General features: G+C 37.1%; 1 protein-coding gene across 1 annotated transcript in view; it reads right to left on the bottom strand.

The window, feature by feature from the left end:
* Nucleotides 1-4650: 4650 nt before the first annotated feature.
* Nucleotides 4651-14481, bottom strand: part of GOLT1B (golgi transport 1B) — a 15865-nt gene continuing 6034 nt past the window's right edge. The window contains exons 2-5 of the mRNA XM_010855943.1: nt 11909-12000; nt 10141-10319; nt 9287-9368; nt 4651-7159 (exon numbers count right to left, since the gene is read on the bottom strand). Coding sequence (XP_010854245.1) covers nt 7121-7159; nt 9287-9368; nt 10141-10319; nt 11909-12000 — 392 coding nt within the window. The 3' untranslated portion in view covers nt 4651-7120. The remainder of the gene's footprint in view (nt 7160-9286; nt 9369-10140; nt 10320-11908; nt 12001-14481) is intronic.

Raw genomic sequence — 14481 nt, 5'->3', positions numbered from 1 at the left:
GTCCCTGGGATTCTCCAGGCAAGAACACTGGAGTGGGTTGCCATTGCCTTCTCTGATGGGTGATGCTATCTACCTGTAAATACTTCTGCAAGAGAGATTGAGGTTTGGGCATCTGACATTTGGACTTGATAGTCATATGCAGAAAGGAGATTTGGTTAGTAAATGAGAATGAAACATATAAAGGAGTTTGTAGGTAGAAACTTAAGAAATAGTTACTCCCTTTAAAGAATAATTAAAGCAAGAAAGAGCCAGAACCATGAATGTAGTATTTTCTACTGTTTAGGAGCGGAGGAAGATAAAAATTAAGGACTAAAAGATTACCACCATATCTAGAGAAAAATCTTAACATTAAAGATTAGGTTTTAGGATTTTATAAATTAATTTCAAGGGATTGTAGCAAGTTCCAAAGAAAAAGCAATAGAAAAAAGACCATATTTTAAAAGAACTCATAACTGAAACCCAGTTATTAGGTTATCCTAACAAGCAACGGAGGAGAAGGGGATGACAGAGGATGAGATGGCTGGATGGCATCACCGACTTGATGGACGTGAGTCTGAGTGAACTCCAGGAGTTGGTGATGGACAGGGAGGCCTGGCGTGCTGTAATTCATGGGGTCGCAAAGAGTCGGACACAACTGAGCGACTGAACTGAACTGAACTGAACAAGCAACTGGGCTTCCCTGCTGGTTTAACAGGTAAAGAATCCACCTGCAATGCAGGAGTCGCAGGAGATGTGAATTTGATCCCTGGGTTGGGAAGATCCCCTGGAGGAGAGCACAGCAACCCACTGCCACTCCAGTATTCTTGCCTGAAGAATCCCATGGACAGAAGGAGCCTGGCAGGCTACAGTCCCTAGGGTCGCAAGGAGTCGGCCATGACTGAAATGACTGATCATTCATCAATAAACAACTAAAATGTCTTTTTTCCCCTTTCCATACCAAACACACACAAAGGTTCTAGAAAGAGGGACAGGAAAATAAATTGCCAGTCAAACTGTGTTTTGAAATTACGATTTTAAGAAGAAATAAATTAATGTGCTTTGTCTATAACAGGTTCGCTAATGAATTCATAAGCAGATGTTTTACGTCAAAGCCGCCATTTTCAGCATAATACGCACAAGTGAGGAGAATGGCTTTGACATGTTATCAATATTCTAGTCTTATCAAAAGTAACATGCGAGAAGGTAAGTTTGTTCTAAAAAGGCATTGACTCCCAATCAAATGTTTTTGTTAAATCACAAAAGTTAAAGAGTTTTATAGGTCTAAATCTAGAAATGGGCTAAAAAAGAAGTTACTTATTTGATTGCAAAACAGTTGACATGCAAAAACATTACATTTTATTCTGCTGACCTGATGACCTGGCAGTGGCTATTGGACAAATTGGATCCGAAACCTATTTTTCCTTCATTAAAAAAAAAAAAAAAAATTGGGAGTGTAATTGCTTTACAATATTGTGTTAGTTTCTGTTGTACAAGAAGAATCAACTGTATGTATTCACATGTCCCCCTCCTCTTGAAGCTCCCTCTCTCTCACACAACACACCCGCGCCCCCTGCATTCCATCCCTCTCTGTCATCACAAGCACTGAGCTGAGCTCCCTATGCTGTGCATCGGGTTCCCACCAGCTATCTATTTTTCACCCACGGTGGTTTACGTATGTCAATCCCCATCTCCCATTTTGTCTCACCCTCCCCTTCCTGCATATGCCTCTGTCCACATGTATCTTCTTAACGTCTGGTCTTTCTTCCTGCCCTGCAAATAGGTTCACCCATACCATTTTCTCTAGATTGCATGTACATAAATACGTGATACTTGTTTTTCTCTCTGAAACTTTTTTAAAAGGCATATTTAATGCAGATAATTTTGCTCCTATCACTGATGTTATCTGAATTCTTCTAGTCGACTTCAGGGTGCCCAGGCCCAACTTAAACAACACAAAGTTTAAACTGCATTCTCACAAGATCCGTGATTACTGTGTTCACACACACAACAGTGCCTACCTTTAGAAAAAAACTGTTTAATTTATACATTTTAAGAGTGGAAGTATAGTTTATAAACAATGTTATATTAGTTTCGGGTGCAGGTTATATTAGTTTCAGGAAATTCTCCAGGCTTCTCCAGGGGGTCTTCCTGACCCAAGGATCGAACTAGTGTCTATTAAGTCTCCTGTACTACGGGCAGATTCTTAACTGTCTGAGCCACCAGAGAAGCCCTTCAGATGCACAGCAAACTAATACTCAGTTATATATATATATATATATATAAACCTTTTTCAGATTTTTTTCCATTATAGGTTATTTCAAAATATAGTTGAATATAGTTCCCTGAATATAGTTCCCTGTGCTCTACGGTAGGTCTTCGTTGTTTATCTATTTTATATATAGTAGTGTGTATTTGTTAATCTGAAATTCTTCATTTATCTACCTTCCCCCCACTCCATCCACTTTGGTAACTGTAAGTTTGTTTTCAATGTCTGTGAGTCTATTTCTTTATTAAGTTCATTTGTATCAAATTTTTTTTTTTTTTTTTAGAAATCACATATGATGTTTGTCTTTTTCAAACAGCTCCTATCTTGGGAAAGATTACCTGGACAATATGGCTATTAAGATACTCAAAGATAGAAATTACCTCTGATGAAAGAATAGAGGATTTTGGTACTGGATGTTGAGGTCACTGGGTTTAATTCCTACTTTGTTTTGGCTTTATTCTCTGTGAAGGCCAGTCAACTCCATAGGCCAGTTGTCTCATAAAGGGGTGGAAGAAGTTAACTCCCCAAAGAGCTACCAGCTTTAGGAGATTTAGGGCTGAGAAGGCCCACTATCCAAAATAAAACTCCCCACTCATTGGCCAATGTTTTTACCATCCTTTACTTAAGCTTTGAAGCTCAAGAATCTCTTTCCCAAAACCATATAAATACAAAACAAGTGGAACGGTCTAGGAGAGGACATGGAAGGGCCAGCTGTTTTGGCCTAGTCAAATAGAGGTGACCTTTTAACAGGTCTTGGTAAAGGTAAGGCCATGGAAAAGTATCAGTTGAAGGATCTGGGGCAGATGCTATGTCCAACCTCCTACATGGATACAAGCAGAAACACAGAGGTTGGAACCTTTTAGCCCAGAGGAAAAGGTTAGAAAGATGTTGTTTAGTCCTTAAGTCGTGTCTGACCCTTTGTGACCCCTTGGACTCCAGCACACCAGGCCTCCCTGTCCTTCACCATTAGAAAGACGTACTGGATATTTAATAATGGATTCAAGACTCGCAGTTCAACAGACAATAGTCAAGATTTGTGGTTTAATGATCGGATGCAACAAACTTATTGTGTACCTTAACTGATAGATTTGTCCAGTGGCTTTTGGCCTTACTAAAGTTTATGATCAAAACACTGCTGCCATTAAGTGACTTTAAGTCATGAATACTTAAATATTATATATTACTTCCATGTTGAGAAAAAAAATTAAGCATTTCTCCACCAATTTCTAAATTCACTGCTCACTTTGTTTTACCTGAAGCCTATTTCTGATTATAATTAAACAATTTGGAAATGAAACATGTGATGATCCTTCTATAAAAAAGAAAACTGCATATTCAGTTCAGTTCAGTCACTCAGTCGTGTCCGACTCTTTGCGACCCCATGAATTGCAGCACCCCAGGCCTCCCTGTCCATCACCAACTCCTGGAGTTCACTCAAACTCACGTCCGTTGAATCAATAATGCCATCCAGCCATCTCATCCTGTCGTCCCCTTCTCCTCCTGCCCCCAATCCCTCCCAGCATCGGTCTTTTCCAATGAGTCAACTCTTCGCATGAGGTGGCCAAAGTACTGGAGTTTCAGCTTTAGCATCACTTCTTCCAAAGAACACCCAGGACTGATCTCCTTTAGAATGGACTGGTTGGATCTCCTTGCAGTCCAAGGGACTCTCAGGAGTCTTCTCCAACACCACATTTCAAAAGCATCAATTTTTCGGCGCTCAGCTTTCTTCACAGTCCAACTCTCACATCCATACATGACCACTGGAAAAACCATAGCCTTGGCTAGACGGACCTTTGTTGGCAAAGTAATGTCTCTGCTTTTGAATATGCTATCTAGGTTGGTCATAACTTTCCTTCCAAGGAGTAAGCATCTTTTAATTTCATGGCTGCAATCACCATGTGCAGTGATTTTGGAGCCCCCAAAAATAAAGTCTGACACTGTTTCCACTGTTTCCCCATCAATTTAAAACACAAGTTGGGTTATTGAACAATGCTCGATTTTTAGAATTTCATAATAAAAATACATCTGACCATTGTTATGGATTGAAGTTTTGTTCCCTTCAAACTTATACGTTGAAAACTCAACCGCCAATATGCTGGCACTGGGAGTGGGCCATGGGGAGGTAGTTCAGTTTAGATGAGGTGACCAAGATGGGATGCTTCATGAAGGGATTAGTGTCCTTATGAGAAGAGAGATGAGAGCTCATTCTCTTTTTCTATGTCATGTGAGGACATAGTAAGAAGGCAGCTGTCTGCAAGCTAGAAAGAGGGCCCTCTCCAGGAACTGAATCTGCCAGGATCTTCATTTTGGACTTCCCAGAATCCAGAACCATGAGAACTAACATCTCTTGTGTAAGTTGGTCTGTAGAATTTTGTTTTAGCAGCCCAAGTTGAGACAACCACCAATTAATAGAAAAGTACCCTTTTATTGAGAAGTAAGACAAGTGTATTTACAATATTCAATTGTTAGATCATATAATCTGTGAGACTTTTAAAAGCAGCAGTATTCCAGGAATTACAATGTATAAGGGGAAAAGAAAAACATTCCAAATAGGTTTCTGTTACAGAAAATAGATTTGAACAATGCCAGAAACACTTAAGGCTAAGTAGTATTAGACCTTTTCTTCCACCGTTATAGCAATAACTGATGCTTTTTTTTTTTTTGGTCACAGACAGAAGACTAATTTTGGAAAGGAAGAAACAATATGATGTACAGTGTTTTCTGTCAGAAAACAAGTTATGTTTAAAAGTAGAGCCTCATCAATGGTTCTAAGAAACATACAATGCTGCCAAGCAGTCCCAAACTCACATTTGATAAAACTGAAAACTGCTCCAAGCCTCTCATTCTTATTGGGAGATTATCACATCTTTTATACACTTCTGTCTAATCATGTTTTCTGAAACAAGATTGTTGAAAAAGAGATCTCTGCTACAGTGCAAAGAACATTTTGATAGAAATTCATGTCTACAAGGGAGTTAAATAATACAGATGCTCCTTACATTAACAGATACTGTTCTTGCTCTAAAAAAAGGTAGACTTATCTAGCCACTGTAAATAATATGGGTCAGTCAAAAATATGTATAACAGAGTCCCACAGGGCAACTTATATAAGTCAGTCCCCCAAGTATGTAGGTATTTGACACTCTCCAAGTGAGGATAGTACTTTTTTGAAGAACATTAGACAACAAAGGGTTTCTTACCATTCCATGAACTATTGAGGTAGGAGTCTCATTTTGTCAATATCATCTATGTTCACAGATTATGTCATAAATCAAATGCCAGTACCGAAAAGACAGTAATCCACAAGGCTGAACCATTAAGACTATCTACCAAGTCGTTCTTTCTTTAGATGAGCAAGGATGGGACTTCCCTGTGCATCAAGAGACTTAACTACTAGTAACATAGGCGATAATGTATCTTGTAGACATGTTTGTAAATAAAAACCACAAATTTCAATTATGATTTTATGTATTAAAAAGCTTTGCAACTGTTAAAAAAAAATGAGCAAATAGTACAATCATTAGTAGTAAAACAAATAGTACTATGACTCTTGAAATGGCTTCCTACCTCTACAAAAGGGTGCCTCCCTGGAAAACTACTACTGAGGAAACACCCCCAGCTTCCTACCTACTGCCCGTCGAGCAGCAACAGGGGAGAAAACAACACATCATTTTTGTAGTGTCATGTTTTTCAGAACCATAGCCAGTTTAATTATGGTAAAGTAACTTTTGCGTGTGAACTCAGATATTCTCTCCACGAATTCAAGATGAAGAGCGAGTGTATGAAACACACATTATGCATACTGATTTTTATATTAGGAAAAAGCTGAAAATAAGGGAAAAATTGGCTTCTGTGAACAGCCCTTTAAAAAACAGCTGTAAATTTAACCTTATAACGTGTTACATCTTAAAGTAAAAATTACCAGTAGTTATTCCAATGTATGAAAAGCAAAATAATAAACCACTGCTAAAATTTAAAAAAAATGAAAAACTGGATCATGACATGGAAAAATCTCACTTGGGTTGTATCACTTAGTATCTTAAAGAACACACCATTCAGTGAAACAAGCTTTGTAACAGACTGTTTCATGGCCAAGATGGCTTTCTGTTAAATGCTCATGTGTCATGAAAGATACAGATGCTCAGATGAGAGTCCCAAGGAATATCAGGATTTCCAGAGTGTGTTGCTGAAGGAAAAAGTGCTGAGTGAGCTGTAACTTAGAAACTGTAAGCTAGTAAAGAATGACCTTTGCAACATTACAACAAAGAATATCTAGGTCGGATTTTCATCTGGTTTTAAAATATTAAGATTCAGAAGAACCATGAAAGTTTTATTTTAACCATATTCTTACCAAAAGAAAAAAAAAAAGGGATTCATACATCAACACTGGGTTTTCCTGGTTTTAATAGATTAAAATAACATAATCCAATCTAACTCATGCATCATTTTCAGAGACACAGTGCAACTGGAAATATTTTTGCCATTGCAGTGGAGACTTCTAAAAAGCAAATGCCTATGGATATGCTTGCATCTTGAACATAAGAAGGAAAGAAATAGGGATTACAGTCCTCTAAGGATGGCTGTGTTTCACACACTGTGGAAAAATAATAAACATGGCCTTTAAAAGTTTCAATATGCATGTAACATAGATTTCACCTCCTTCGGTTTGCTTGCTGACCTCTTAGATGACTTGGTTAGAAGCCTGTTTTCATCGCTTCTTTGTTAACTGTTGTTGGTACTTTGTAAGCTATACGTTTTAAACTTCTGTAAAGAACATTACAAGCTATTTCAGGTAATTTAATTTTGTGCTGAATATTCTTCAAAGGATTTTATAAATAATACAATATTTTAAATGAGTCTTCAATTCAATGGTTGTTATACCATATTGTTGCTTTCTCCGACTTTATCTACAAACTGCAAGGAGAAGAAAAACAGATAGTTAAAAGAAAGCCTAGAGCACTTAAAAATATCACATCAACACTTTAAATGTTGATTAAAAAAACCCAGCTTTGTAAGATTTGTGGAAATTTAAGGTATGACCGACAATGACTAATCCAGTACTACTCACCATCTTCTGACACATAAATGTATATAAAAATTTTTTTTCTACAAGTTTTTGCATGACATGTTATACATATGACTTTAAAAGTGCAACATGAGAAATGCAACACAATGAATTAAAAAAACTGGATAAAATGAAGTTAACGCTTCTAGCTTAACAAAAGAAAAATTAAAAAAAAAAAAAGCTGAAATGTCAGCCATTCATGCATTAATGAACCCAATAATATTATTTCAACTGACCATTATTGTGGATCTCTTCTGGGCCTATGTAGTCTTTGAACAAACAGATTTAGCTCCATTAAGTTCAATAATTAACAACAGCTATTGACTAAAAATACTTTAAATGTGTATTCTGGACTTCAGACTGAAAGTGGCAATGACATTAAAAAGAGACTTAATGATGCAACATAAATCGGTAATTACAGAACTTAAGTTTTAACACATAGTAATGTAAGTGGTTATTTACTTGATTACTCCACCCCAAATACAAAGCAATTGGGCTTTCTTCAGCATTCCAGATGGTGATGCAAACAGATGTTAAAACAAAGTAATTAGTGAAGATATTAAATTACATAACCCAAGTGGCTACAATACTATCAAAATGTAGCAGTCATTTACCCCTTTTTTTAATCACTGTTCATACTTTTACTTAATAATAAAAAAATAATAATATTAAGAAATGCTTATTTATTTTAATGAAGCAATAGTAGAAAACAAAATTTATAGCACTGAATGTTCATTTATGCAAATACTGAAGAATTCTTAAATTAGGGACATGATTAATAAGTACAACTCTATATAACTAGAAGTTTTAGTACATTCAAAAGACATTCTAAGTATAAACAACAGTGACTATTGTATGAGTTTGGGGATTAATGCAAATGAAATCAGGATATACCCCTATAAGCCTAGGTCCCAACATTTTATATTATTGCAAATAAGTGACTGGCACTCATGAATTCATTAGAATTTTATGACAAATTCAGGTGGAGAGAAAGCACATTTTCTCTCTAAAGGTAACTTCAAATATCTAGGTTATCTGAGCTGTGAGATTCTGACTCTAAAATTGAAATGAGATCAGGCTTACAGTGGTACCTATTCCTTGGTGGGAAAGCCATCCTTTAGCTCTTTGAGAATTCAATACATGCTATGGAGTATCTCTAGAAGCATCTATGCAAATCTGCAAACATCTGTAAGAAGTTGATGGCCTGCCCTGGAGATACAGATTTGACAAGACTGTTCTAACTGTGGACAGAACTGGGAACAGAATTTTATCATCTGACTCTCAGTATCACAATGCTTTATTTAATTGTTTCAACACACTCCATTTGGTGATACAGTCTAAGAGAGAACATATTTGTAAGAAATAATGGTGTTCTTTTATATTATTGCTTCTAAAATTAGAGCTCTTATAAAAGTTAATTGAAAGGTGCTTTGAACTCTCAAAGAGAAAGGTAACATAGCAATCCAAGTCACATGAAAAAAGGAAAACAACATTAAATGTGGATACAGTGAAACCAAATTTCAGATTTTATAGGTTTAGTAATGATTACATTGTTATTCATTGTAACCACAATTTATGTGATGCAACTGCTTATATCATAATAAAAACATATCAATCATGTTATCAATTCAAAAAGAGCATCAGAGAACAATTATTTATCTTTAAAATTTTTATTTTATTTAAACAATTTAAAAATTGTAGTTGATTTACAACATTGTGTTAATTTCTGCTGTAAAGCCAAGTGATTCAGTTATACATATATATACGTATATTCTTTTTTATATTCTTTTCTGTAATGATTTATCGCAGGATGCTGAATATAGTTCTCTGTGCTATACAGCAGGATATTGTTGTTTATCCATTCTAAATATAATAGTTTACATCTGCTAACCCCAAACTCCCAAACCATTCTTTCTCCCAGAGAGCACTTATTTTAATGGTTCAAAAAATATGTTGCTAAATATAGGATTACTTACCGATCTAATTCCAGGTAAGTTCAAGAGTGATCCAAGGACTGGCACTCTTCTAATAAAGCCAACAACCACAGGAAAGAAGCCCCTGGGAGAGGGGGAAAAGGTCTTAGAACAAACAGATTCTCTATCACCAAAATCGACTGTTAGCCACACAAAAAGAAATTTTGTTAAAATTTTGAACTTTTAAGCAACTTCAAAATTCAGTTACCATTTCTTCCCTCTCCCTGGATGTGATCCCTTCTTTAGTTGTGCTCTGTGACATTCTGCATGCACATCTATAACCACATTACTACTATATCCCACCAGTTCCTGTACAGTCTATTTCATGGATCAGAAATGAGAGATTCCTTAAAGCAGATTTGGCACTTAGTTTTTATGTTTCCTGTGGGCAATACAGTGCTTGGCAGATAGAAGACAAATGATATACCTTTCTTGAATAAATAATTTAATCAACCGTACTTAAAAGTGTTTTCTCACATTGTATACTATTATTTACTTGGTAAGCGGCATTCATAAAATATTAAATGATCAAAACCTCCCATAATGTATTTGGTCCAAAATTTTTTAACTTCTGCACGCACTAAAGAAAGCATCATCAAGTGGCAATAACTGTGCAGTATCAGGTTCTACATGTTAAAACGCTGGATTGATCTATCACTGGTTGGTTGATGAAAATAGCAAACAGAGACAGAGTGTCTTAAGATGCCACCAAAGTAAATTTTATAGCACTGAAAATGCTTTACAAGTTAATTTATACCCTGACACAAGCAATCATCTGCACTTGATAAACACACCTGGGTTTCTATAATAATTATCTGACATAATGGTTTACTGAAGTAATAAAATAGTTGACTTACCTGAACAAGAGAAAGAATCCATAAATTTCAAAGATCATGCCTATCAAAGGCCAACCAATCAGGACCACAAACACACCACCCAGGAAAAATCCTGTAGCCTTCATTTTATGTTTTTGGAAGAAGAATCTGAATGTTCTTTCTAAACCAATTACAAAAGCCAAGCCAGCCACAAATAAAACCTGCAAGAGAAGGAAAATGCAACATAGTTAAGCAGTTAAATGCATTGTACATGCTTGAAAAGGAAGGTCAAAGCTAAATACGATAAATGTTTAAGACATGTGTTTTAATGTGGCCAACTGGCCAGAGAAGGCCACCGATGCACACAAGAGGCAGAACCATGTTGAAGTGGTAGTTACATCCCTCTCTGCTCAGCCCTCTTCTGTTGTGATCAGATGAAGAAAAGAGAAGGAAAGACAAATGAGGCATTGCCCACGGGTGTCTGCACCTGCGGTGGTTTCCCCAGGTTTAGCTAGATGGTGAGAGCTTTGTCTATTAACAAGATGAGCCACAAGGCGAAAGAGAGTAGGTGCCTGTAAAGTATCAACTGAAGGGACTCCTGGTTCTGAAAACTTTTATCAGGACTGACAGCAGTTCCTACAGATGGGTGAAAACCTGACATGGCCCATTTGGTAGTAGAAGAAATCACACAAACCCAGGAGGAAGATCCTAGTTTTATTAATTCCAGAAGTCTGGGAGCAGCTGATATGAAACACAGCTGTGCCTTCTCAAATATATTCTGTATGTTTTCAGACAATGGACAAGAGACGGTGGTCAACTAAAAACTTGTTTTCTCCCAGGTTTTATTCCCAAACACTTGCCTTTCTTCATTACTGTACTTTGGGGAAAAATATTTCACACAAATATTTATTAAGCCTAATGTTTAAGTTTCACATTCTGAGATGCCAACACTGTTGATGTTACTGTTTATTAAAACATTAATTCTGAACAATTTTGTTATCCTTTATATTTTCCAATGTCCAATTAAAAGCCCAATGTTAATATACACTTCAAAACTATTCCATCCTTACTCAATGACTTTACTGCCCTCTTAGGAGGGTTACTGGGCTTCCCTGGGGGCTCAGACGGTAAATCCCTGAGTTGGGAAGATCCCCTGGAGAAGGGCATGGCAACCAACTCCAGTAGTCTTGCCTGGAGAAATCCATGGACAGAGGACCCTGGCTACAGACCACGGGGGCACTAAGAGTTGGACATGAGTGAGCAACTAACACTTTTTTTAAGAGGGTTACTAATTTCTAGGGCTCTTGCAGAGCCTTCACCATACAAAAGAGTATACATTCCAAATAAACAATATACACACCTTTCTTAGCAAGCCAATTATTCATAGAGGTATATATTTTAAAGGTTGAAGTGCTTTTAAAGAACTCTTCATCTTATGCTATTGAGGTAAATTTTAAATCTCAGATATTTCAAGTCAAAACAACATTAACAAATTTACCAAGACATGGGGCTTTGAAGTCATCTACTTTGAACTACTCAGAGGTAGTCTTGATTTTACTCTATTGTAAATCACATATCAAAATATTTAACCAAGCAGTTATGGGATTAGAAAACCTCATTAAGTGTTTACCTTTTATTTAAACAGTAAGCTTGCAAGTTTCATTCCTGATGGAAACAGAAAATGTAACAGGAATCTTCATATGAGTAACAGTGAATTATCTTCCCCTGGTTTTACAGCTGGCAATAATTCATTTGTATTAAGTTAAAATTTCATTATGAATGTAGTTAAAATATATGTTGAAACACTCACATTTCCAATAGCCAGTAGTGCTTTGTCAAAAAAGAGGATCATTCCAAAGAATAAGAAGAACACTCCAAATCCTGTTAATCCCATTCCAATTTCTGCAACACAAGTCATACAGTTAAGGGTAGCAAAAGTAAAGTTACATTCAGATTCCTGTAAACTAGGAAAGATTGTTCAGTTTTTCTTTTGACTGATAAGGAAACATGGGTCCCAACACTGCAGGTTAACTTATAATGACATTCTTTATAAACTATAACAAATTAAATTAACATCAGAAAATTACTCTCAAATTTAAAATGAGTTAAGAATTTCTGCTCCTTATACGAAACAGAGGACTTCTCACAAACATACCCATAATAGAGAAAGATGAATCAGGATTCTAAACCTTTGGTTATGTATTTTTTTCCTCCCAAGAAACCTTCTGGCTGCAGACATAAGTATATGGGTTTACTTGTACTTTGTCCCCTCTTCTCCTTTTATGTTCCAGGACTAGTGTTTATATGCACAAGACCTGCAGTTTCTTCTTAAAATGCTTAACCTACCAGAAATGCTACAGGACGTCAGTACAACAGACTTCACTCTATTATGCGCTGCTTCTCACAATGGCAACACGAGAGATTCTGAGACTGAAGTAGCTGTCTCCTCTAAAAGTTAATATTCAGAAGGTGAGGCATCACTTTGACTTCCTGATGGTTTATTATGCATTTATCTACTATAAGTCTCTCTCAACTATGCACCTATTCACACATTTAGTCTGAGTCCTAAAACCATCTCTCCAACACTGTTTTACCTAATATTAACATTCTGGGTCTTCTTCACTCAGAAACAAAAAATTGTTGATCAACTCCTAGATGTTGGCAACTGTTCTAGGGACTGAGTATAGAGTAGTGGAAAGTATAAGCTTTTAAGGCTCTGCTTACTCTTTATATAAAACTAATGATTTTATTGCCTCTACATTCCCTAGACTTATCTGTACTTCTGAAGAGTCTCAACTTTTTATGGTTACAGTTGCACTAGTCTGTTAATTGTACAAAGCACAATCCATGTAATTACTTCCTTGCTCATTTTAGTTTTGCTTGCAGGAAAACAGTCATCAATCCTTACTTTACCTAGCAGCACTACCTGTAGAAAATAATGGATCTGAACTGAAACTGCCATATTTTGGGAAATACAATTTTATGTACGCAGTAGTGATTTCTGATCTGTTACCTCAGCTCCAGCAAGCTGAAATCTAAGTCACAGCTCCTTAAAAATTTAGGCCATGTAAAATGTTCCAATGAGTTAAAAATTTACATTTGTCTTCTTCAACATCCTTCACTTCAATTTACAGTTAATGACTGCCTCCCATTCCAGCTACCTTTTTCTCTGAGAGTTAGACTAAAAGAATTCAGATTCAGTCCAGTTCAGTCACTCAGTTGTGTCCGACTCTTTGCGACCCTGTGGACTGCAGCACACCAGGCTTCCCTGTCCACCACCAACTCCCGGAGCTTACTCAAACACATATCCATCGAGTCGGTGATGCCATCCAACCATCTCATCCTCTGTCGTCCCTGTTTTCCTCCAGGCTTCAATCTTTCCCAGCATCAGGGTCTTTTCCAATGAGCTGGCTCTTAGCATCAAGTGGCCAAAGTATTGAAGCTTCAGCATCAGTCCTTTCAATGAATATTCAGGACTGATTTCCTTTAGGACTGACTGGTTTGATCTGCTTACAATCCAAGGGACTCTCAAGAGTCTTCTCCAACACCACATTTGAAAAGCATCAATTCTTCGGTGCCGCTCAGCTTTCTTTATGGTCCAACTCTCACATCCATACAAGACTACTGGAAAAATCATAGCTTTGACTGTATGGACCTTTGTCAGCAAAGTACCTGTCCATAAATACACTGGAAAGTGTATACCATGGACATAAATTCTTGAGAAAGTTGGAGGCTGATACTTTCATGCTTAAATGCTTCAGGAGAACTTACCAAAATACCTATACAGATGTCAGACATAATTTCTGAGAGAAAAATATGGACAAATGAGCAAGTAACAATCCATTAAATAACTATTTAGTAGTTAAGATTTAATCACTGGCAGCTGGGTTACTTACTTAGTTCAGTTCAGTTCAGTCGTGTCCGACTCTTTGCGACCCCATGAATCGCAGCACGCCAGGCCTCCCTGTCTATCCCCAACTCCCGCAGTTCACCCAGACTCACGTCCATCGAGTCAGTGACGCCATCCAGCCATCTCATCTTCTGTCGTCCCCTTCTCCTCCTGCCCCCAATCCCTCCCAGCATCAGATTCTTTTCCAATGAGTCAACTCTTCACATGAGGTGGCCAAAGTACTGGAGTTTCAGCTTTAGCATCATTCCTTCCAAAGAAATCCCAGGGCTGATCTCCTTCAGGATGGACTGGTTGGATCTCCTTGCAGTCCAAGGGACTCTCAAGAGTCTTCTCCAACACCACAGTTCAAAAGCATCAATTCTTCGGTGCTCAGCCTTCTTCACAGTCCAACTCTCACATCCATACATGATCACAGGAAAAACCATAGCCTGGACTAGACGAACCTTTGTTGGCAAAGTAATGTCTCTGCTTTA

Source organism: Bison bison, unplaced genomic scaffold, assembly GCF_000754665.1.
Source record: "Bison bison bison isolate TAMUID 2011002044 unplaced genomic scaffold, Bison_UMD1.0 scf7180017864370, whole genome shotgun sequence".
Classification (NCBI taxonomy): domain Eukaryota; kingdom Metazoa; phylum Chordata; class Mammalia; order Artiodactyla; family Bovidae; genus Bison; species Bison bison.
Note: the sequence above shows the minus strand (reverse complement) of the source record. Positions and strands in the feature narration are given on the sequence as shown.